This window comes from Urocitellus parryii, chromosome 6 (assembly GCF_045843805.1).
Source record: "Urocitellus parryii isolate mUroPar1 chromosome 6, mUroPar1.hap1, whole genome shotgun sequence".
Lineage (NCBI taxonomy): Eukaryota > Metazoa > Chordata > Mammalia > Rodentia > Sciuridae > Urocitellus > Urocitellus parryii.
In genome coordinates this window covers 132,948,864-132,973,444 of record NC_135536.1, presented here as the reverse complement: position 1 = coordinate 132,973,444, position 24,581 = coordinate 132,948,864, and the positions used below count along the sequence as shown (strand labels likewise).

The window sequence follows — 24,581 nt, the reverse complement described above, 5'->3', positions numbered from 1 at the left end:
AAATGATTGACTAGGCCCAACCTTGGGGGATGAGAAATGAAGTAATTTTGGCATGTATACTTGTAATTAGCAATTAACATTGTTTTTTGTCTAGGGGTGTTCAGTTAATGATGTAACTATGATAGCTTTGCTCTCACCAGAAGGCCTGTCCCCACCAATCAGGACAGCCTTCCTCCCAAAGAGGATGTCTGTGTGTCAGCATTTGAGGTGGCCTGATACAGTGCCAAAGATGACAGGATAGGAGCACCTTTGTTAAATTGTACAGTGTGTTATATATACAGTGCAATCCGTTTGTGTGTGTGTGTGAGTGACACACATGCTTTTCTGGACTGTTTCTTCAGAATTCTCTCTGGGTCCACTGTGCCCCCCTGTGCCCAAGTTCTTCTATCCCTGCAGCTGCCAGCCCAGTTGGGAGGCCGTCTGGGTAGGTTGGGTCATTTCTGTTGTGGAGATGAGCAGCTTTGCACATGTCACCACTGGGGACGTTTTCCTGCTATAGCTTCCACAGATGAGGCTCCTTCTTTACCTACCCTCAACATCACTACTGCACTTCCCAGAGCACTATTATTTATTCTTACTGTCTGCCTGCGCCAGTACTACTGTTGACACATTAAATGGTTCTCAAAAGCTTACCAGTGTGGACTTGGTCTATAGGTGTAAGCCATGCTGTTAGTCATGTCCTGTTTTTAAAATATAAATATATTCTTAAAAATAAATTAAAATGTGTGTAGTTACCTTTCAAAAAGATACCATGGCGTTTTTTTTCCTTGGTTTATTTTTCCCCACAACCAACTTTTGGTTGATTTGGCCTATGGAAAACAGAAAAGACCAAAAGGATATATGGAAATTTTTCTAGTTAGAACTGCAAAGTTTGAGGCCAACTTCAGCAACTTGGCAAGACCCTATGTCCAAAAAAAAAAGCTGAGGCTGTGGGGTAACAGAACACCCCTGCATTTAATTCCCAGTACCAAACAAACAAAAAAAAGTAATAAGCTTTGAGGTATAACTGACATAAACTGCACTAGCAAAACTGTATACTTTGATAAATTGATAAAGTGCACAGCTGTGAAATCTTCACCCTGATACCAACTGCTGATTTGCTTTCTGATGCCACAGATTGCGTTTTCCAGAGTTTTTTATATAAGAATTTTTTCTTTTTTTGTAAATGGACATATACCATTATCTTATTTATTCATTTTTTTGTGGTGCTGAGAGTCGAACCCAATGCCTCACACATGCTAGGCAAGCACTCTACCACTGAGTCACAACCCCAGCCCATATAAGGAGAATCTATAAAATATATTCCTGTTTGATCTCGTTCTTCCAGTACTACTTTCATTATTTTGAGATTCATCCATGTTGTTGCTTGTATCCACAATTCATTCCCTTCTGCTGAGCAGTAGAATTATATACCATATAATAGGGGTATATGATATAAAACAAACATGAATAAACTGGTGTGTGTGTGTGTGTGTGTATATATTTACCTTTGGGATGTGCCCCAGTTTTTGACTGTTAAAATGGAACACTTAACCATTTATTTATAACTCTGCCTTAATCTTTAATTCTTGCTTGCACAGAACTTGCAGCTATTCAGGGGAATTTATTATTTTTTACAGGCTTTTTGCTGAGTAATGTATCTAGTTCTGGCCTGTGTTCTAGCCTTCTCAATCCCTAGCATATGAGAGCTTTTAGAAACCTTTCCTCTGTGTATCTCCTTTCCTGACCTCTTCATCTCCAGAAGTTATGTTTATTGCTTATGCCAACGATTTGTCCCTTGTCCCAGACTGCTGCAGCCAGTACTTGTACTTTTAAAAAGAGTTTCAGAATGAGATCCTGAATGTTATACTCTGTATGTACAATATGTACATACTGAAATATACTGTCATGTAAATCCAAAAATAACAAGTAAAAAAAAGAGGGCTGAGCTTGTGGTAGAGCGCTCACCTAGCATGTGCAAGGCCCAGGTTCAATCCTAAGCACCAAATAAAAAAAAAAAGAAAGATTTGTCCATCTACAACTAAAAAAAATATTAAAAGAAAGAAAAAATATAAATAAAACCATCCAGTTCTTGAGAGCCTACAGGATAAGTCAAAACCCACAACCACAATTCTTTGAAAAAGACCATACAATTTATTAGTTGGTTTTGTGGGAGATGAACCCAGAGTTTTCTTACTTTGCCACTTTCAGTGATGTTCCACTTCTAAATGTGTCTATATTTTAAAAGCAGCTTCAAGACAGTCAAAGCTAAAACTGGTAGAACTGAAAAGAAAAATGGACAAATCCACAGTCAAGGACTTAACAACCCTCTCCCAGCAATACAGAATAGCTAGGTAAAAATCAGCAAGACTAGACGAACTAAACACTACCCTAGCACCAATCGGCCAGACCTAAGTGTGGAGAACTCCAACCAAAATCTGTTATTAGTAAAAGCTACATTCATCAAAATAGTCAAATAAATCATAACAAATTTGTCTTAAAAACTGTAATGATTGAGGCCTGGGCTTGTGGCTCAGCAGTAGAGCACTCGCCTCGCATACATGAGACCCTGGGTTCGATCCTCAGCACCACATAAAAATAATTGAAATAAGGTATTATGTCTTACTAAAAAAAAAAAAAAAGAACTTGTAATGATTGAAATAAAATGTTCCTTACCATAATGGAATTAAACTATAATAGAAAATTTCTTAGGAAGTACACATACTTAGAAATTAAGGCAAATTCTCAAGGGAAATCAGAACATTTTGAATCAAACGAAAATACAACATATTGATGAATTACAGGGAAATGAGTGAAAAAAATGACCTATAGTGGTTCCTAGTCTTGGTTGTACATTAAAATCATCTGGGTGAGAGTGGTGGTGCACATCTATAACCCCTGTGACTCAGGAGGCTGAGAAAGGAGGATCACAAGTTCCAGGCCAGCCTAGAACAAATATTAACATCTGGGACCTAATTTCTTTTTCTACCCCATGATTCTACTTACTGAAGCACAATCACCATTGTATAGAAAATGACTGACTAGACCCAGGCTTGGGGTGAAAACTTAGCAAGACCCCTGTCTCAAAAAAGGGTAGCAGTGTACTTCAGTGGTAGAGTATTTGCCTAGAGTGTGCAAGATCCTAAATTCAGTCCTCAGGACAAAAAAAAAATGGGATGTAGTGGGAAAACTTCAAAACCCATTTATGTCTAGGCCTCACAGAGTTTCTGATTCATCATCTGGGACACTGGCCTGTGTCATCAAAGTTTTCAGTGCTCTCCAAGTGTTTCTATAGTGCAGCAAAGTTAAGGCCCCTGCTCTAAGGTGAAGGGGAGTGCTGTGATGGAAAGGGACAAATACAAGGACAATGGATGCTGGCAATGGTTTTCCCTAACCTGAAAAGGAGTTCTTTTTTTCTCTCCTTATCTCCCAAAAGGGAGTTTCACAATTGTTAACTTTATAATTTTCTAACATATTTTGTTCACTTTTCTATATTTTATAACTTAAATACATACATTCACACGTCAGGTCTTCTCTTTTTCCACAGCATACACATAGGTGTTCCATGGCCCACAGGTGACTGTCTTCACTTGGAGCTGTTTCTCTACAAAGTATTCCACAAGGCAGGGCTGATCCACGCTGGTGCTATCCTTGTGGCCAAGCTGTCCATATTTACCTGAAGTGAGATGTGCCTCTTTGCCATCCTCTCCAATAGACCTTGCTACTTTTCCATGCAGCCCATGGACAGTAGCCAGGAGGGGATAAGGTTTACACCCACCCCCTGCTGGTGCTTGCTCTGTGAATCCAGGAGACTGGAGCCAGAAAGCCTCTAGGGCCAGGCTCAGGGTCCCAAAAGTCCAGTGGCAACCAGTCATTACAGGCAAGAGGTTCCTCCAAGCTTCCTTGCTACCTACACCAAAATGTTTAGCATAGATTTCCATTTTATCATTTTCTACCTAGTGCCAGAACACACAAACATGTTTTATAAATGCTGTTAAACACTCCCTTGCATGCACACTTATAATCCCAGCTACCAGGGAGGCTGATGAAGTAGGATCTCAAGTTCAAGGCCAGCCTTGGCAACATAGCAGAAAGGAAGATGTCATAGCTCCCCAGCCTGTCAGTCCTGATGTCATCTACTATTTCTCTGTTGGTTGTAGACATTCTCTGGAGTGTGCCTAGATCTGTTTAGACCCCAGGAAGAGAGCACACAGCTTTTCAGTTCTGCACCTCCAGTAATCAGGTTGAGACCCCTGCTTCTTCAAGATGATGTAGCTTTGTCACCCATCTTTATTTCCAGGCTTTTCCTACCCTTGGCTTAAGGGTCACGAAAACAATCCTTATACTTACCCCAGCCCCAGGTGTACAGCTCTCCTGTTCCTAAAACCAGAAGGACAATAAATAGCTGTCAGTATTATTCTATTCTATGACAAGACATTGGTCTAGACTGGCCTGGCACAACCCATAGCCAGCATGTCACAATCCTCACAAGATATGTGTGGTATGGAACAACATATTCTCTCTTTACAACTGTCTAATCAAATTTGATGTGGTAAAGGATCCAGTGGAAAAAGTTTATCTTCCCATATGTGAACTGAGTGGCGTGCATCTCGCAGCTACTGAGATCAGGACACTGGATGAGGCAGTATCTGAGTGTGGAGGAGGCATAATCTTCTGGGCCTGACAGGCTGGGGAGCTATTATTAAAGCTATTTGCGGATAGAAGCTTGATTAAATGAGTAAGTATGTAAAGATGCCTTATACTTGATGGCAGAGCACTTGCCTCGCATGCATGAGGCACTGGGTTTGATCCTCAGCTCCATGTAAAACAATAAATAAACAAAACTATATCGTGTCTATGTATAACTAAAAAGAAAAAAAAAAAAAAGATAATACTCTTTGCTGAGGACGCACCTTCAGTGGTAGAGTGCTCTTAGCATGTGCAAGGGCCTGGGTTCCGTCCCCCGCACCTCTCCTCACCACCTCCTCCCCCAGTGTTGACCACTCCCTTTTCTGTAGCTCCAGCTAGAACACAGGTAGAATGCCTTTTCAGTCCATCCTGGAAAAGCCTGCCCAGCCCCACTCACTTGTCACTACAGCAGTGTGCCGGGATCCACAGCTGGCTTTGACTACATCTGAGCCCAGGGGAAGATCCAATAGAGCTGGGAAGGGCTGTACAGCTATGAAGGGAGCAGGGGCTCCATCCTCAGCCCCAGATATTCTATTCACTTCAGAACCATCTTCATTCAGACCTGTGGTTTTGGAATGTTTATACTGATGATTATTAACACTGAGTATTAAGCTTATTCACACATTATCTCATTGCTACAACAGATCTACAGAGCACATTATTCTCTGGCTTTAAAGCTGATGCTCCCACCATACTCACAGGAAGTGTTAGAGTTGACAGGCTTGCAGGCTGCGCAGTGCTGAGACTGGCATTAGCCTTGCCAGTGCTCCCCAGTAAGGGACTCAAAATCCTGTGATGTAGTCTGGGGTGACAAGGATATCAGGCTTTTGAGCACCATAGCTCTTCAGCCAGCATACATCCAGGAGTAAGAAATGATAGCAACATTGTGAGGAGATGACTCTGAAAGTCATGTTGACCCTCACCTTCCTCTGTAAAAATCTTCTTATCCTCTGCCAGGTTCCTTGCAGGCAGGGCCAGTTGCCCCGATTCATTCCAGCCCCAGATATAAATATCCCCTGTTTCTGAAAGAGATCAAGGGGACCCATTAAATAGACCATGAACCCCTGTTCACCAATCCAAACTTCCCTAACCCTCCCATCAGCTTCTGGGCACTACTAAAGCCTGCTCTGCCCAAGTGGCACTCCAGGCAAAGGTGACCTCCGACTCTAGTGGCTTACTTGTCTTAGGTTCCCTGATCCTTAATTCTTTCTGGTTACCTTTCCCTTAAATCCCTGCTGGACTTTCTCTATTTTCATTTTTAATTTATGTTGCTAAATCAATCCCCCCACACACCCAAACACACCATGGTAACCCCAGAATTTCTGCAGTATTTCCCTTTCAAACCCAATGAGGCAGCCTGTGCCCCTTTTCAACCCCACCTGCCACTAGTCCTGTTGCTTCTTGAAGCTCTCGCCTCTCCTGTACCACTGCTGCTCTAATACCATCATGTTGAAGCAATGGCCCTAATGCTAAAAATTTGCTAAACCTTATAAAGGTTATTATTCTATGATGGTTTTTATACACTTTTTAAAATATAATCCTTGAATCCTCACAGTAACCCACAAGAAATTATATGACAATACCCCTATTTTACACAATATTACTTTGTTCAGGAGACAACTAAGGCACAGAGACATTAAGTACCAGGCCGAAGATCACAGAGGCAAAATGATGATTTGAAGGCATAGTTTGATGCCTCCATGCTTCAACCTGTACTCCAAACCTAAGCATGCCAATTCATCCTGGTCCTTAAGTGTGAGTTCTACCATTGGGCTGTTTCCAGTCCTCTGTTCTATGCCCTCTAGCCCAAAGGTTCTTCAGCCTGGCTGCCAAACCAGGCCCATTACATTAGAATATGGGGAAAGTAACTGAAAAAGCTCTAGTGATTTAAGTAGCAGATTAAGAGCCCTAGCTACAGAGATCACTTATGCCAGTCACATGCTCTGTGTGGGCTCCAAAAGGCTAGGAAATAGTTGTCCCTGGATCACCCATATGGTTTTGAACTCAACACATCCAAAGTGAACCTCCTGGGGCTGGGGATATAGCTCAGCTGGTAGAGTGCATGCCTCAAATGCACAAGGCCCTGGGTTCAATCCCCAGCACCACAAAGAAAAAATGGAACCTCCTTATCTGGCTCTAGGTCACCACCACAGAGTCACACCCACCAACCTCATCCTCCCTCTAGGCATCTCAGGGTCCAGTGTGCCAAACATCACAGCCACCTGGGCAACTTCTAGTCTTTTCTCTGTTCTCCTTGACTGGGCTGCCCCTCATCCTTTCATGTTTTCCTGGATGGGTATTTCAGAAAGTTGACCCTGGCTGCAGGCAGGTGGATGGGAGGGGTACTGAGAACAGTAATAGAAGTAGAGAAACATCTGAATCGGCCCAGGTGTGAGGAGGCAGAGGGGCTGAATTTGAGAAGCACTGGGGAGTCATACAAATGAGTGGGTGTTGACTAAAGTGTGATGAGTTTAAAAGAGGCCTGAAGAGGCTTCCCACCAAAACTAGAAGAGGGGGGAGGTGTAAAAAGATCATGAGCTAGTCTAGAAAAGTACTGGGTCACTCACCACTCACACACACAGAATGCCAGCCACCAGCCGCAACCTCGGCCATGGGTAAGCCCTGCAACGCCTCCAAAAGCCTTGGTTCCAGTTCTGCCTCCAGCGTCCCGTGGCCCAGCTGTCCGTGCCTGAGCAGGGGAAACCCTAGTCAGCTCTGGGCACATTAAGGGGCCCCTCCTCCGGCTTCTCCTAATCGCTTTCAGCTGGCCCTCACCTGCCCCCGCCCCAGGAGAACACCTGGCCAGCTGCGCACAGCAACAACACGTGTTCCGCGCCCAGCTCTAGCCGGCGTGCCTGCAGCTCCGGGACCAGAGTCCGGCTGAAGGGTGGCTGCGGACTCACGTAGGCGCAGGCGCCAGGCAGCAGGGGCAGAGAGCCAGCTCCAGACTCATCTCGTGCTTGGTCTTCCACCTCAGCCTCAGGTGCCAGCTTCTGGGTCCAAAGGGGCGCCCCACGCAGCGCTGAGCCGGGCGTCCACGCCTGCAGTTCAGTCCCAGACTCCGTCCCAGTGCGAATCACCACGAGGAGTCCCTCTGAGGCCCAAGCATCCCTGCAGTCCTCTGCCGCTCCATTAGTGGAGCCAGACAGCTCCAAGCGACCTGCACCTGCGTGGGCAGACCGGGGACATATACCCTGAGTAGGGTCTAGGCAGGGGCAGGGTGCCAAAATGGATGGCTAGGGAGGGAATGGGACCAAAATGGGAGTTCTATCCTGGAGTGGCCATATGGTAGGGTGTAGTTTGCCTGGGGCGGGGCTGGAATCGGGATCAGGTGAGGGTCTCACGGGTCACGAAGGCGGTGTAGCTCCAGCTCGCGCTAACGCGACAAACGTCGACGCCCGCCCGCAGCGGCTCAGGATTGCGCACCTGGCGCCCTCGCCCGGAGCCCAGCGCCTGTCCGAAGCCACAGAAACCGAAGCCGAACCAAGCCCCAGGTCGCTCTCCGGCCATGCTCCGCAGCGCCCTCTGCCGGCCGCCACCCGGCTGGGGTCGCAAGGTCCCAGGGATAGGGCTGGAACACAGATGCTTCTTGCAGACCAGCAAGGGTGCGGCACCCTGCGTCTCTGGCCTCCTAGGAGCTGGAGCTTCGTTATCTACAAAGTGAAAGAAATGTCATACTCCTGATTACAGGGAAGAGGGCTGAGCGCAGGTTCCACCGACTGCACAGTGTTCTCAACAAAACCGAGGAAGTAGAGAGGCAGCTCCGGCCTCACCCACATGCGCCTCCGCAGCCAACCGATGTTCTTAACCTGAATCCAAATCCATTTTTTCAGCTTTACAAAAGCGGTGAGACGGGTGCTGTTTGTATCTACCTCTCAGAATTGTAATGGATGCAAATAAAGGCTTTGGTATGTTGTTGGCTTATTAGGTTCAGTCTGGGGGTTCCAACAGCAGTGCCACTTTCTCGGTAAGTTAGGCTTGATCGGAATTTTACAAGGATTTTCAAATCTCAGAAATCAGCTCATGGGTCCCCCATCCCCCGTGTCTGCTCCCAACCCGGGGGAGGGGGGTCTCTGACCTTGATCCTGGCCCAGTACCCTCCATCCCTCAGGAAAGTCCTTTCTCCTGGTAGCGCCACGGAGAGCAGCTTTGAAGAACCGCGCGCCAAGCGAGGCCATTGGCTGCAGCAGCCTTCCTGGGGCCAATCACTATTTGGCCCCACTATCGCGGTAACGTCACTGTTTCGGAGGCTGCAGGTAAGTGCTCACCTCCCAGGGAGTCCCGCGGGGTCGGCCAGACCTACGCTGAGTTAACACAAGCCAATCTGTAAAGTGGGCCTGAAACCTTCGGTAACTAGGGACACTCACAGGGCCACTCACAGGGCGGAGGAGCTCGGATTAGAACCACCGAGGGAACACGAGTAACAGGGCCTTCCTCGCCCTTAGCCAGGACTGACAGGATCTCTAGCTCCTTCACTACTTCCTTCAGGCTGACGGCGGTAGCTCACTACTGGACATGCGCAGAACTCCCGGGCTAACGGGAAGCGGATGTACTGGGCGTCTCCGCTTTTACTTTCCACTGATTGGCTTGGGCCCTGTCATTCACGCTTCTGAGGCCTCTGAGCCTGGAACTCTGGTTTAGGCTCTGAGAGAAGGGAGGGTCCTGGAAGGTGAAAAGTCCCAGACCTGCACCATTCTTCCAACCAGGCTCAACTACAGAAGAGACGGGTTTTTCACAGGAGTGAAGACATACACTGAGAAGCTAATGTGACTCCATTTTTAAAAATAAATAACAGCAGCTTCCACCTCAAGGCCTGTCCTAAGGAAGGGGGCTGACCCTTGTCCTTGGAAAAACCCACAGAGCACTCCTAAGCACATACCCACCCTGCTGAGTTGTTTGTAAATAACAGGAGAGGTCTGCAGCGCCAAGTGTCCCTGACTATGTTAGGCTAGGTGAGGACCCATGGCAACCCCCTCTAGCAACCTCCAATCAGCATAAGACAATGAAAATACCTGGAATGCACGATGACCCCCAAGAAGTTTATGGTGGTTGATAACATGATGGGAAACCATGTAGTTTAGCACGTACACCCCTCGTGGCCTAAACCAATCAGTTCAAATTAACCTCCCTCTTGTACTAGCCAATCACCCCTACCCAACTTGTTCCCGCCAAAGAATGTGCTTTCAATGTTAAGAGTTGTTGTTTGATTTTCCCATGATATGGAATGATTTGCTGTGTGATGTTGTGAGGCATAAAGTATCCCCCCAAAACCCATAAAATCTCACTGAACAAAGGACCAGGACTCACTCCCTGGAACCGCTGAGTTGGGAACAGTTGTGAGTCCAGGCTTGAGCTGGGAATAAAGACTCTTGTGGGCTTGCATCAAATTCGGCTCCTGGAGGTCTATTGGGGTCACCACCAACCCCAAATCCCAAGCACTGCCTGACTGGAGGTCACCGAGACTCATAAAGACAAAAATACTGAAGGGCAAACATGGGAGTCCATATCCTAAAACCATTTATTTCCAGGAAACTGAATGGTTTCTATTGACCAGCTTCCTGGTCTTACCCCTTCTCTCTCCAGCAGGATTAAAAGCAACTCAGTGGGCCCCGGAGAGGTAAATCTATCAGATTCCTTCCATAAAGGTGGTTCTCCTGCTGCTACAGAACTCTACTGTACACTCACGCATATCCAGTTCCTGCCCACAGAGTCCTCCCTGCTCAGAGAGAGAGCACACATTTGAGTACCATACACTTTATTAGAGGGGCAGACCTAACAGACTGAAAGGATGCTCACAGCTAAGAGACTACTGATATGCCCTTCCTGATGCCTAGAATCCACAGGCAGAGTTGTACTGCCTCTCCCCAGCTCTCTACAGCAGTGAAGAAATAGGGCCCCTGTGAGTAAGGCTCAAGGCAGTGCTGGCAGAGCAGGGCTGTATGACTGATTATGATCCACAACTCAACAGATTGTCAAAGTGCAGCTGTGGAGAAGAGGCAAGAGTGTTTGGTATCCCAGGGCCCATCAACCAAAGCTGCTTCTGTCCTTATTCTCAGTGCAATAGGTAGTGTGTGTGAGAGCCTGGGGTCAAGGGCAGCCCTCACTTTTTATCCTGGTTGGGTTGGATAAGCCCATATTCCATTGATTTTCCTAGGCAGGCTGCAGCAGCCCGAGTAACAGGGCCTTCCTCGCCCTTAGCCAGGACTGACAGGATCTCTAGCACCTCACTCTCCATCAGGGTGCTGGCAATCTCCTTAGAGGCATCCACCATGTTCAACACCACCACAACACCCCGGTGCTGCAGCTCCTGGTTGGGGCTCAGAAGCAGGGCCTGTAAGATCTCCAGCCAATGTGTGGTCTGCAAGAAACAGGGCAGCAATAGGCTCAATCCTGGTGGAGAACACACCTACACCCTGGGACATCCCCCACCAACACCATGAGGGTCACCTATCCTCCCCACTAAAAACAGCACTGACCACTTGGGGGATGCGGCTGCACAGTGAGGGTCGCATTGACGTGAGCATGGCCAAGCCTCCAGCAGCTGCCCGCCGTAACAATTCATCATCTTCTCCACTGTATAGCACCAACAGCTTCAGCCGGTCATTGCCCTGGGCTTCAAAGAGGTCCTGTACCTGTGGTCATATGGAGGGACAGAACCATGTCATCTGGGTGCAAAGCCCATCCAGGGCACAGGGTCAAGTCCATCTCTGCATGACAGGACAACCTGGACCATCACTCACCTCCTTGCTCATGGCCAAGTTACACATGCACTCTGTGGCTGCCCGGCGGATCATCTCGTGTTCCTCAAACATGTAACCCTCAATCATGGGCACAGCTTTCTCCTTTAGAATCTTCTGTCTGAAGACAAAGGTAGAAGAGTCAGCATCATCAGGGATTTCCCTTGGGAATGTCCATTGACAGGGCTGTACCAGATATGAACTGCAGTTGTTTCTAGCCTTCTGACTAGGCCTAGGAAACAGCATAAGACTGTGGAAAATGCTCACAAATAGGCAGTAGGACAACAGAGCAGTGGCGATAGCAGTGCAATTTAACCCTAACGATTGAGCACTTAACCTGTTCAGCTGTTTGGATTATTTTACTTACTCCTCACCACAACCCCATTATGAAAGCAGGTATGATTATCTTTACATTTTGTAGAAGGGGAAACTGGCGGGGCTGGGGATGTGGCTCAAGCGGTAGCGCGCTCGCCTGGCATGCGTGCGGCCCGGGTTCGATCCTCAGCACCACATACCAACAAAGATGTTGTGTCCGCCGAGAACTAAAATAAATAAATAAATTCTCTCTCTCTCTCTCTCCTCTCTCTTTAAAAAAAAAAAAAAAAAAAAAAAAGAAGGGGAAACTGGGACTGAGTAGAGTAATGTGCTCAAGGTCACAATTAGTATTAATGTCAAATACATACTGAACACATTGCTAGGGGTCCAAAATGTCTATGTGCTAATTACTTTTACATGTATTTTCTCATTTAATTCTTCTTACCACTACTTCATGAGCTAGATACTATAATCATCCCACTCACAGATGGGGAAACTGAGACACAGCAGTGAGTAACCTGCTTGAAGTTACACACTGGCAATTACTGAGGTCAAGATTTGAAGCCAGGTAATCTCTAGAACCTGCAATGTTCTCACGCAATGTCTTGGTGCCTCTCCTGGCCTGTCTCCTCATCTGTATGATACAGAGGAGTCACTATGAGGCTCCAATAAGCCAATGATTGACTGTAATCTACCAGGAATAATACAAATCCTGATGTCCCACCCACCCCTTACCCCTTACCTGAGCCTCTCACTGATCCCCGCCAGGTTTGTTAGGGCCATGAGCGCCTCGAAGTTCTGCAATCCTGAGCAGTTGAGGTGCAATAGGGAGACGAGGGGCCGGACCACTTCATAGATCTGTGATATGCCCCCCACTGGTCAGGGCTAATCACCACAGCCCCTGCTATTCCACTAACCCCATGGGGAGGAGTCCACCCTCCAAGAGAGTGCTGCTAAGGCTTTCCCCTACCCTAGGGCTTAGCAAAGCTTCTGATAATGTTGGTCCCAAGGAGTAGCCCTAGCCAGAGGCCATCTGGGCCCAGTGAGGGTGGAGGAGAGGCTACGATTGAGTCAAGAAGGCACTCACCCGCTCACCAGGGAAGGTCATCTCTGGGTTGGAGGTGATGGTGAGCTTTGCAAGAGCCTGGGCTGCCTTTGTCTGTCCCACTTCAGTGCCTTCCAGAGCCAGTGGAAGCAGAGCCTGTAGGAACAAGCCCATCAGTGGCCCAGGACATGCCTGGGAATGTAAGCCAAACTGTGCCCCCACCCTTCTCCTTCTCTCTCCAGGCTTGACAACACTCCCTGCTCAGATGCTATTCACCTGAGGTCTCTCATTAAACTACTCAAACTCTTGCTCAAACACCTGTTAAGAGTTAGTTATGGATTGTGCTGGGCCCTGGGGCCATGGAAGTAAGTGAGAAAAGAGAAAGGGAGGTGAGCTCAGGATTTTAATGGGCATAAAACGCTGAGGTACTCTGAAGAACCCACCCACATCAGCATCACTAACTCTGTAGGAAGCTATTCCTGATGGTCACTAATAATGTCCTTCCATGCCACATCCAACCCTTATCTCTGGCATAACAGGTACTGAATCATGTTTTATAAGCTAAAGGCTTAGCATCAGGAAGAAATAGGTAAACCAGCTCACCTTGCCTCCCCCCTGAGCAACCACAGTGCCTCTGTCCTCCACCTCTTCTACCAAAGCCAGGAAGACTCTGCAGGGAGAAGACAGTAGTGGGTGGAGAGGTCTGAGGTTCTGACAAGCAGATACTCCATTCTTGGGCTCAACAAGAAAGGCAGGCAAATGGCCTCCCTTGCTCCAAGAGGCCCACAGTCCCAGGACCTCTTCCACCCACAGTCACACTAGCAGCCTAACAAGGCCTAAGAGTTGGGAGAGCTCTCACTCCAACTCAAGGCAGCCTTACCTACAGAGCAGCTCTCTACAGGAATTAGTCAACACAGGGCTCTCAGTCTTCACCATACATGTCATGGCTGACACCACACCTGCTGCCAGCAGCTTCTTCACCCGAGCCCTCACAAAGCTCGGTTTGTCCTAGAGAAGGACACAGCTTAGGAGGGGCCTTGGTCAACCAGACAGGGAAAGGGAGCCCTTCTCACAGCAGAAATTGATGAACATGGAAACATAAAGCCAGCTGTTCCTAACAACAGACAAACTCCAAGACTCTTCTAGTGTACCCCTTACCTTAGGGTGCTGCTCAGGCAAGTGCTGCTTAGCATACTTGGCCAGCTCCACCATCTTGGGGTCAGGCTCCTCATAGTCATAGCTGTTGGTGCAGTTGACCAGTGCTGAAGCAACTGCGAAGAGCACAGACCTCTCCTCGGACTGCCAGGAACAGAGGGAAGTTCAGCTGGTCAGTCCAGGACAGAGTAGTGAATGCTGCCAGGTCCAGGGCCCTGTTTCACCCTCTGCTGTTCCACCTGGACATCAGGGTGAATCTGGGAATCTCCCAAGGCCCCAGACTTAGGGAGCTCACAAATTTGACCTCACCAATTTTTCCAAAAAGCTCATCTTCCCTGACACTGCTGCTGCCCAGGCCACATAGAGTAGCTGCTCAGGCTGCCAGCCCTTGCTCCCTGGAATTGCAATACCAAGTCCAAGACCTGTCAAGAAAGCCTGGTAAACTATATCCTAAATGGTGTCCCCAGGGTGACAGCAGGAACCCACAGAGCTACCCTACTGAGCTGGAACAGAGCCTTCAGAGCAGCCTCATCCGCCACAAACTCTTCTTTCACATCAGCATCAAAGGTGAGGTAAGCCAGGCCCTCCACTGCCCAGCGCCGAGTGCCTGCATCGATTTGGTCATTGCATAGCCACCTGGGGACATGCAGGGGAGTGAATGACCATCTGAATTGGGGAATGGGAAAGAATATATCAAGATAAAGAAAAGTCAGAGGCTTGGGCATCCTGTCAACATACAGAAACAATGTGCCGGCATCCAGAAGAGTTTGCCTAGGGGAGAACAGCCCCTGCCTGGGACAGAAAGCCCTCTATCCAAACCCCCCACCCCTGAGCTCTGACAGGTGTGGAGCCACAGCAACACCACTCACTTTCGACACTGCTTGGCCAGCTTCAGAGTAGAGCCTTCAGCAAACTGCTTCATGCTAAAGTCAGTCCCTCCAGCTGAACCAAGCTTGCAGAGTCCCTGGAAAAAGAAGACAGGACCCATTGTCTGCCCTCCTCCATGCCTAGTTTAGGCTTCCTCCCAAATTCTCTGCTACAGCTCTCTTAAAGCTGATACACAAATCAGCATCTTCTCCACCAGGCTACCATCTCAGCATTAGGCAATGATTGCCTGTTGAGATGGCCACACGACATAGAGCCTGGTAGTGACTGGCACCCTGGCTTCCTAGGTTCCAGCCCTTCCCAATCTACACTGATAATTGTTCTGTTCCATTCCAGGTCTACAATAAACCTCTTTGCAAGTGGAGCCAATATGTGTGTGGAGAAAAGACAGGTGTTTTAGCATGGCCTTATGGGATAGAGAAATCCAGGACTAAGTGACCCAAGAAGGAAGGACAGCTTCCACAAGTCCATGGCCACAGTAGGCTCATGGAAGGCTAGACAATGCCCAAGCCGCCAGTTCCTGGGGACACTGCCTGATTCCTGCAGGCCCAGCCTTTCTTACCAGCAGGGGAACAGCATGTGACACCCTATATCCCCAACTCTCCTCCAGCGGTGGAGCACTTGCTTAACACGTGTGAGGCACTGGGTTCAATCCTCAGCACCACATAAAAATAATTAAATAAAATAAAGGTATTCTGTCCATTCACAACTCAAAAAAAAAAAAAAAAAAAAAAGTACCTGGCTTAACAGGAGGAACCAGGCCCAGGCCTTATATATCTTACTTTCACCTACAGGGTGCTAAGACTGTACAGTGAGACCCAGCCACGTCAGCACCCATGCTCATCCGCCTCCATGCCCACCCTCAGCCTGTCCATCTCACCACCAGTGCCCGGATGCGGATGCTGTCCTTCTCACTACGCTTATACAGGTCCTTTAGCAGCGAGACACCATTGGCAGTGATAAATGAGGCCCTCTTGGCCTTGCCAGCTGCATGGATCAGAGCCTCCACGGCCACCAGTTGCTCTTCCTCCTGCTCAGAGGCACACAGAGCAATCACACTCTCCATGACACCACTCAGCTCCAAGGCCCGGTTACCGGCGTCACATGGGCCCTGCAGGAGGCAGGACACTGTCTGGATGGCCCGTAGCTTCCCGGCCAGCCCTTGGCCCTCAAACCAGCTCCTGAGAGGAACAGAGTGATAGCTGTCACACCAAGGCATGCATGAAGTACTCTCCTTTCCTTGCTTCCCTCCACTGACCAGGCACCTAAACTACTTGGAAAGAAATAGCAAGAAAAGCTGCCAAGGGAAGACAAGGGCTCTCTCACCAGGATGACAATGGTCACCAATTATCTTTATCTACTTTCATTCAAGTCTTCCCTGATGACATATCACCTAACAAAGGCTACTGTCACTCACACCATCCTGTTTACTTCCTTTCTTGTACTGACATCATTCTGTTTATTTCACAGTTTATCATCTGTCATTTCCCCCAAAGCTATAAGCTCTTAAGGGCAAGGAGTATCATGTTTCCCCTCTGTGTTGGAATGAATACATGGAAAGTGCCTAGGTGGGCTATTGTAGCTCAGTGGTAGCGTGTGTGGAGGTACTGGGTTCGATTCTCAGAACTGTATATAAATAAATAAAACCAAGGTCCATCAACCACTAAAAAAAGGATGCAGTAAAGGTATGCACTTGATACATTTATTGCATTACTGGAAAACTGATTTGAGAAGGAACCTCCCTAGTAAAGTCACATGGGAACAAGAAGAGAGTCTGGGCAGGGCACTGTGGCATGCACTTGTAGTCCCAGCTACTTGAGAGGCTGAGGCAAGAAGATCACTTGAGTCCAGGAGTTCAAGGCCAGCCTGGACAACATAGCAAGACTCCCTTACTCATATTGGGGCACTTTGTCTAGCCCCTGTCAGTCCTCCCCAAAGCTGCTTTCCCTGATGAAAGCCTGTCACTTATGCCCCTTCCCAAAGAAGTCAGAACTTTTTTGTTGGAATCCCTGGAAATGAGAAAGAGGGCAGACTCCCTTACTTGATGTAGTTTTCACAGAGTCGGTGGAAATTCTCCCTCTCAGCATCACACTTCAGGTCATCAAAGAGCTTGCTGAGGAGAATGGAGGCACTCATACGGCTGTTTGCTGTCACTGCAAGCTCCCCAGGAGGATCCTGCAAGGAGCCCCCCACCTCCAAGATCTTTTTTAGACCTGAAAAGAGACTCCATTTAGACAGTAGAACACCAATTCCAACCCCTATGTAAAGAGATATGGCTTTCCAGAGACAAGCAGGACTACCTCCTTCTCAGCCAAGAAGTCACAGAGTTCAGACAATCACATCAAAGCAGCACAGAGAACATAGCTGGTGGATATACAATCTCCAGGAGGCTGCTGTGGTCAGGGAAGGACCTCAAAAGTGAGGTCTGCATCCCGGCCCTATGGGACCAAATATTCTGGGGCTCTGAAGTTCCTGCTCTATAAAACTAAGGGAAAATAACACCCAGGGTTCAGAGGATCATTGTGATAACAAAAAAGCTGAAGGGTGCAAAGGGACCTGGCAGAGGTGCTCAGCATGGCCTTTCCAAACCTTTTTTTATTTATCTTTTTTGGGAAAAAAAGAGGAGTAAACTGACATATTAAAATTTGTTTTTTTTTTTCAGCCAGGTACAGGGGTACATCTCAGTCACTCTGGAGACTGAGACAGAAGGATCACAAGTTCAGGGCTAGCCTCAGCAATTTAGCAAGACTGTCTCAAAATAAAATTTTTTTAAAAAGGGCTAGGGACATGCTCAGTGGTAGAATGCCCCTGGGTTTAGTACCAATAAATAAACAAAACCTTCAGATAAAGAAAGCCAATCAGGGGCTGAGGTTGTGGCTTAGCCGTAGAGCACTCGCCTAAACACGTGCAAGGCGCTGGGTTTGATCTTCAGCACCACATAAAAATAAAAACAAAAATAAAGGTATTGTGTCCAACTACAACTTAAAAAAAGCCAGTCCAATCCTTCTGTTAACCTGCTATTTCAGGCCTGCTTGGTATGTATGCCTTTGTACACATACACAATCAAAGGGTCTAACTTTAAGCTCCTAAGGGTACTATGCAGGCCATAGGATGTACTTTGATGCAGATGCATGGCTGTGTGTTTGCTACTTTTCTGACCACTCCTATGGATAAACAGTCCTCAGCTACCTAAGCAAATTTCTGTAAACTATATCACCTACCTTGGTCAATAACCCAGAGAGTCAGGCTATTGTTGGGATCCTTAGGTGATTTCCGGGGCACTATTTTAATCAGGAGGGTCAGAGCATTATCTCGGCCTTGGCCAGAGACCCCAACCTCAGTCAGTAGCTCCAAGAGATTATTGATGAGGACCTTCAGCTCCCGGGCAGGATCTGGCAACAAGGACACATCAGTGATTAGCATACACAGGCCCTAGGTTCAATTCTCAGCACCAAAAAGAGGACATTAGTGGGATCCACTGTGGCCCATCCCAGTCTGACGTTTGAACTCCTCCAACAAGCCAAGAAGACACAGGGGGGAACTGTATCTAGGCTCATGCCTAAACTCCAGCCTTACCCTCAAGCATCTTGGCTACTTAGAATCTAAGTAAAATCCTGTCACCAAGCCATTTCCTAACTAACTTGCAGCTGCAAGTCTGGTCCCAAAAGAACTAGCCTCGTTGGTTCAGCCCCATCCCCTCCACAATAACAACACCCCAAAAAACTGCAGGCCTGCTTCACTCACCCACAATGATGGCACCTTCTTTGCCTCGGAAACCTTTTTTGACACCTTCTTTGAGGGCATCAAATATAACTTGTAGCAGGTGGCAGGCAGCCAGGGACACAGCCTGGTTTTCCACACCCAAGATGGAGACCACTCCTCGAGTTCCCAGCACACTCAGAGTTGCCACTGTCTGGAATGGGAGAGAGGCAGATAGAAGCCTCTGGTCAATGAAGGGCAGCCATAGAGTTTCCTAACTCTGAGCTGGAGAGTGTAGTCAGAGGTGAGAAAACATTTGGGAGGAAAAACCAGCTCCAAGAAAGCACAAAGCAGGCCTGACAGATGGTGTGACCTGTGGTCATGCCAAAAAAATTGCATTTGAAAGGCTTCCTAAAGAAAACATTCCAGAAGAGTCCTTACCTCTGCTCTCCTTGGTCCAATCAGAAGACAAGAAACACTCTGGCCCAGGGAGCAACTACTTTGTTTCATGTCTCCTCAAGAAGGAGAAACATAAACTGGACAAAGCCACCTTATTCCTCCCTAACCACAGCCCTGAGGTCTGTCCATAGCTAGAGGATGTGAACATGAGTGGAATGAACCTGCAAGACCTCTCTACCCCAATCTTCATCTGGAGAACCCCATAAGGTCCATGTGAGCCCATCACTGGCTCCTTCCAGAAGCTGAAGAAGAAAACAAAATTTACATGGTTCGACCATTCTTGACCTCTTGGGAGGCCAAGAAAAATAGCTTATACTTGGCCCAAAGAGACTTCATTAAGGTGCTGGGGATGTAACTCAGTGGTAGAATGCTTGCTCAGAGTGTCCAAGGCCCTCGGTTCAACCTCAGTAGGCACCCAACCCAACCCCACCCCCCCAAAAAAAAGTGAAAGGGAATTTCTTTGAGTACTTCACAGTTCCACTTCTGATAGATCAAGCCAGCTCAAGAAAGAGCTGAGAGCATGGACTTTACTACACTGGTCCAAGAGCAGGTCCATTCTGGCTATACTCTCTGTGCTGAGAATCATGTCAGGGTCAGGTAGTTTCTACATGTAAAGTCACTATCTCCATGATAAAAATGTTATGGGTGACATCTTTGACCACATAACTCTAAGTGAGGACCCCTCTCCAGAAGAAAACCCAGTTTGATCTTTTCTTTTTTCTTTTTTTAATACTAGGGATTCAACCCAGAGATACACAATCACAATTCTCAGTCTTTTCTATTTTTTATTTTGAGACAGGGTCTCACTAAGTTGCAGAGGCTGTCTTGAACTTGCAATCCTCCTGCCTCAGCCTCCCTGAATTGCTGGGATTAGAAACCTGTGCCACCATGCCTGGCTGCCAATTTGATCTCTAGGGCCCTTTTCTGAGCATATGGACACTAAATGAGTCAGTGACCAGGTGTTTTTGTGTGAGCTAGCTGCAAGAAAGCAGTGCTCAGGGTGCCCTACTTCATACTAATTCACGTTGGTCTTTTAGGTATTATTTTTATTTTTCCTCCTATACTCTGCCTCAAGTTCTTTTTGGAATAAGATGAAAGGTGGAAGAATGGATGGAAGATAGATAAATTAATGGATTGTTGAATACATAGATAGATGGATGGACAGACAAATGGACTGAAACAATAACTAGATCTTCTGCCCTACCTACCCGTGATTGATGCTCAGAGCAAATGCCAACCAGTGTACGCAGAGCTGCCAGCATGAGGTCAGTTTCTCCAGTGTCCAGCAGGCGTTGCAAGAGCTGAACCCCATTGCTCCGGAAGATCTTCTCAGCTCCAGCATCCTCTCGGGCCAGCACCACCAAGTTCTGAGAAGCCTGTGTCCACGGAAGCACATTATAAGAGCTGGGGATGTAGCTCAGTGGTAGAGCACTTCTCTAACATGCATGAGGCACTGGATTCATTCCCAGCACACAACACACACACACACACACACACACACACACAAAGTACATTACAACACTGACACTGTATGTAGCATGGGACAGGTTAAGCAGAGGCCCTGAGCTCTGGACCTCCCCACTTCCACTTAGTGGCCATAAATTTAACCTCTCTAAGCTTCCTTCTAGGTAGAGGGGAAACCCTGCTCTCAGAGTTGATGGTTAGAACAAATGTGGTCCTAAGTCTTCAGCAGAGCCTGAAGGGTAGGGATAGTTACCTCTGTATACCTAGCTCCTGGAAGAGGACTGGCCAACAAGTCACTCTTGAATACTGGTTCCCTTGTCTTGGTTCATAGTATAATTCCAAGCCCTCAGAGCTACCATTTAGGTCCCATGATTCAAACAGCAACATACATCAGACCAGGCCAGCAAAGGGGTTTCTGAGGCCAACACCAGTGAAGAGATAGAGGACTATGGATGGGCAGCTCCAGGAGTTCAGCCCCCATGGGCTCACTCAAGGCCCTATACCTTTTGCTTCTTCTCAGTCCCTTTTTCTTCTGGGTCCAACAGTATCTGAAACATTTGTTCCACTTTGGCATCTGTTGAGGACATGTATCGTACCTAGGACAAACGAGTAAAGCACAGAAGCAATCACTTCTCTTGGCCAGAGATATCACATTCCTTGCTGTTCTCTCCGTCTCCTCCAAGGCCTGGCTCCTGTCTCTGGGAGGCACAGTGAGGATGTCTGAGCTCAGGGCTAGCACCACGCTACCACGGGCAGGAAGAGACTTGCTGGGAAGCTCCTCCTAAATTTCCTGAAGTGGATTTTCCTCTCTGAGCTAATTCTTGTTTGGGCAACAGGAACAGCATCAATGCTAAAGGTAGTGCTCTTTGGAAGGGGAGGTATCCTATTAGCCACAAGGAAACCCACTGACAGTGGTGCCATCTATGTAGAGAACTCATGGCATACTCATCAAGGGAGCTGGAAGGTTAGAAGGCAGTTGCTGACACTTCTTTTGGCTCAGAATTCTCTTTTTGACAGTTTTTTATTTTTTTTTAAATCTGAACAAGCAAGCCCATCCTAAGCCTACTTACCTACCCATCCCCAGGTGATGAGGCATCCATGATGGCACAAACCTAATCCCCACTTCTCCCCTTGCATCCATGGCAGACATGACTAATCAATCACAGCACATTCCCTTGCTAAGCCCAGGAAATATGCTTCCTAGTCCTCTCTACATATAGGCAGCTGCTGCCATCCAAACAGATTTAGCAAAGAGAGGAAAACTATTTGTTTTCCCAGGTCTCAACCTGTCAATAAAGTGTTTGCCATTGTATTATTTGCTTCTACTATATATTTTAACAACATATTATCTGGTTAATTCAAACTTTGGTTAGAGTTCATCCACAGTCTTTGAATTATTTTCCCTCAATTAATTTAAAAATATATGTACTAGGGCTGGGGTTATGGCTCAGTGGTAGAGCACTTGCCTAGCATGTGTGAGGCACTGGGTTCAATTCTCAGCACAACATAAAATAAATGAATAAAATAAAGGTATAAAAATTAGTTTTCATCAGCTGTATTTAAATATATATATGTACTATGAAACAATATCTTTATTAAAAATATATTGACAGTCCAGGCACAATGGCAAACATCTGTAATCCCAGCAACTCAAGAGGCTGAGGGCCAGGCTTGGCAAGTTTGAGGCCAACCTCAGCATTTCATCAAGACCCTGTCTCAAAATAAAAAGGTCTAGGGATGTAGCTCAGTATTAAAGCACCCCTGAGATCAATAACTAGTACCACAATTTAAAAAAATGCACACACACACATATATATACATTCACATATATATATATAGACACAGATGAATCAAAGTCTCCTTTGGAAAGCTCTCTCAATCCCATTCCAATCCCCAAAGGATCACAATGTTATTATTCTGATGTGTATCTTTTTAAATATTATTAATTGTATTTGCATTGCATTTACTCAGGCATACCCACAGGAAACATAGTATTGTTTTAAGTGTGTATACGGGGGATCATTTTAACATAAATTATATGTTATTAGATTGGGGATATAACTCAGTGGTACAGCACTTGCTGATTGAATATTTTGCTTTTTCATTCAACAAGTGCCAGAAAGCTTCCCGTGTGATTATATGTAGATTTGTCTATTTTGAGTAATTACAACATAAGAGTTTATAGTAATGACATGACCCAGTTTATTTAGCCATTCCCCTATTGCTGGGCACTTAATGAGCTCCAAGTTTTCCTTACTATAAACAAGTAATAAACATTCACAAGCCTAACTTGTACACATGAACAAGGTTTCTCTAGGGGAAACAGTAAGAAGTAAACATTAGATCACAGGACATATTCATTTAAAATTTTAATAGATGTGCTACCATACTCTCCAAAGACACTGTAACAATTTATATCTCCTCCAACAGTCACAAGAGAGTCCATGACCCCCAATCTCACCACTGAAGTGTCTGCCTGGATTTCCTTCAAAAGTGTACAAATTTTTATGTTTGCCAAACAAACCACACAAAAAAAGTATGATGCCATTATTTTAACCTGCTTTTCCCTATCCACTGGCATGGCTGAGCATCATTCTATGCTCACTTGCCATCAGCAGCTCCTGTCCAGAGAACTGTGTCTATACCCTTGATTCAGACTACTTCATCATGGGGTCAATGCTCCAATCTCTCAGTCTTTCACATACCTTCTCCTGAATCTGGCCCCCAATGCTCCGCAGGGCTTCCTGGAAGACTTTGTTCTTGGGTTCTAGGCTCACACATCTCTGCAGGTCAAGGACAGCTTGGTCCAGGCGGCCCAGTTTCTCTAGGGCTTGGCTCCTCCGGTAAAGTGCTTTGACATCCCCACCGTCCTTTTCAATGGCTGAGCACAAACAGGAGCTCTGTCAGCACCCATGAGGCCACCGTCTCCAGGCAAGAGCAGGAGGGAAATATCTCCAGGGCCAGAGGAAGGTGGGGGGATGCGTGGGTACTTCAGCCTCAGAAAAGGTGAGGGTAGCTGTGGAAAAGGAAATGCCCAAGGGAGTGGGAAAGAAAGAAGGCAGATGTGTTTCAGGGTCCAAAGGAGAAGAAAGTAGATAGATAGTGCAGTGCTCCCAGAGTCCTTGCCCACCAAAGAAGCCCCACAGCTCCACGTGAGGGCCCATATTCCCTTACCTTTAGATGCCTCCGTTTCTGCTTTATCATAATCTTCCTGTAGAAAAAAAGATCAGAAGCCTGAGAGGATGGTCATCTCCCTTTCCAGGCACTAACAGGACAGAAGAGATACACTTGTTTTCCAGAGTCACCGGATCCCCCAACACCCTGAGGCCCGAAGACTTCTGGCAATCATGGCTGGGGAAATCGAATGCCCAGATCAAGCCCAAGCAGCAGCAAAGATGGGCCAAAGAGGGCCCCATGCAGGCCAGGGAAAGAGCGGCAAGCTTCCCTCACCAGCTTGAGGTGACAAGCAGCCAGATTCCGATGCAGAATGGCCTGGTCCTGGGGCGTCGCGCCCAGACCTAGGGCCTGGGTATAGGCCGATAAGGCGCCCTCGTAGTCTCCGCATTTGAACAGCTCGTTGCCCTCTTTGCGCAGCTGCTCCACTGAGCTGGCCTGTGGAGAATGGGATGGAAACGTCGGGGAGGCAGCTCAGGGAAGAACAAGGGAGCTAGGAGAGGGGAGCAAGGGTCGGGAGCGGGTCCAATCGAGGGCTAAGAATGGGAAAGGAGGCCAGAGGATGGCCAGAGTAACTGTGAAGGAGAGATGACAAGGAAGGATGACTACGCACCCCGGGGACGACGGGTCGGGGCTCAGGGGTCCCTGGACCACTCACAGTCATCACGGAGCCGAAGTCCCGGGCCCGCGCAGGCGCAGTCTCTGGGGCGGAGGTGGCCCTGGGCTTTGGAAGCTGCCAGTGGCTGACGCGCCCCAGCTCTGAGTCAGAGGCGGCGTCAGAGAGGGGCGGGCCAAGGAGAGCGCGACCGGGCAGGGGCGGGGCGCTGGGGGGAGGTTCCCCCCCCCTAGCCCGCGCACCTAGTTTGTGAGCTCCGGGACCTGCAGGGGGCGCGCAGCGGAGGAGCCAGTGGGGGACCTGCGGCGGCTACAGCTCCGGCCAGCGCCCCGGCCCCGACCGCTGCAGAAGTGCAGGAGGTCTG

The 24,581-nt window shown here is 47.6% G+C and overlaps 2 protein-coding genes across 5 annotated transcripts; both read right to left on the bottom strand.

Annotated features, from left to right (window-relative positions):
- Window positions 1-1,894: 1,894 nt before the first annotated feature.
- Rccd1 (RCC1 domain containing 1) lies at window positions 1,895-9,161 on the bottom strand. Of its 3 annotated transcripts, none has more exons than XM_077799881.1 (10): window positions 8,937-9,161; window positions 8,013-8,321; window positions 7,444-7,834; window positions 7,236-7,357; window positions 5,592-5,690; window positions 5,066-5,230; window positions 4,330-4,359; window positions 4,014-4,163; window positions 3,495-3,655; window positions 1,895-2,262 (listed from the first exon to the last, which is right to left on the bottom strand). In XM_077799881.1, the coding sequence occupies exons 2-9, from the start codon at window positions 8,176-8,178 to the stop codon at window positions 3,504-3,506; spliced, it is 1,275 nt and encodes a 424-aa protein (XP_077656007.1). In that variant the 5' UTR covers window positions 8,179-8,321; window positions 8,937-9,161; the 3' UTR covers window positions 1,895-2,262; window positions 3,495-3,503. The 3 variants fall into 3 exon arrangements, with proteins under 3 accessions (XP_077656007.1, XP_077656006.1, XP_077656008.1); XM_077799880.1 differs by having other exon boundaries at window positions 9,048-9,161; XM_077799882.1 differs by lacking the exon at window positions 4,014-4,163 and having other exon boundaries at window positions 9,048-9,161.
- Window positions 9,162-10,167: 1,006 nt separating this feature from the next.
- On the bottom strand, window positions 10,168-24,335 carry Unc45a (unc-45 myosin chaperone A). Of its 2 annotated transcripts, none has more exons than XM_026388150.2 (20): window positions 24,260-24,335; window positions 23,878-24,039; window positions 23,602-23,638; window positions 23,133-23,308; window positions 20,931-21,023; window positions 20,172-20,339; window positions 18,550-18,718; window positions 18,027-18,197; window positions 16,847-17,018; window positions 15,686-15,986; window positions 14,790-14,884; window positions 14,415-14,556; window positions 13,924-14,064; window positions 13,646-13,773; window positions 13,369-13,435; window positions 12,808-12,921; window positions 12,463-12,578; window positions 11,409-11,526; window positions 11,145-11,300; window positions 10,168-11,026 (listed from the first exon to the last, which is right to left on the bottom strand). In XM_026388150.2, the coding sequence occupies exons 1-20, from the start codon at window positions 24,263-24,265 to the stop codon at window positions 10,769-10,771; spliced, it is 2,790 nt and encodes a 929-aa protein (XP_026243935.2). In that variant the 5' UTR covers window positions 24,266-24,335; the 3' UTR covers window positions 10,168-10,768. The 2 variants fall into 2 exon arrangements, with proteins under 2 accessions (XP_026243935.2, XP_026243934.2); XM_026388149.2 differs by having other exon boundaries at window positions 24,215-24,283.
- Between the last annotated feature and the right edge of the window lie 246 nt (window positions 24,336-24,581).

Bases quoted from the DNA above. Each gene is read 5' to 3' on its own strand.
- Unc45a (XM_026388149.2), bottom strand. From the start codon at position 24,265: ATGACTGTGAGTGGTCCAGGGACCCCTGAGCCCCGACCCGTCGTCCCC. The intron at 24,040-24,214 runs GTGCGTAGTCAT...CATTCTCCACAG, and splicing joins CCCGACCCGTCGTCCCCGGG to GCCAGCTCAGTGGAGCAGCT. The intron at 20,340-20,930 runs GTATAGGGCCTT...CCGTGGACACAG, and splicing joins GGACTGAGAAGAAGCAAAAG to GCTTCTCAGAACTTGGTGGT.
- Rccd1 (XM_077799881.1), bottom strand. From the start codon at position 8,178: ATGGCCGGAGAGCGACCTGGGGCTTGGTTCGGCTTCGGTTTCTGTGGC. The intron at 7,835-8,012 runs GTGAGACCCTCA...CTGCCCACGCAG, and splicing joins CTACACCGCCTTCGTGACCC to GTGCAGGTCGCTTGGAGCTG. The intron at 3,656-4,013 runs GTAGCTGGGATT...ATCTCACTTCAG, and splicing joins CTACTTCATCAGCCTCCCTG to GTAAATATGGACAGCTTGGC.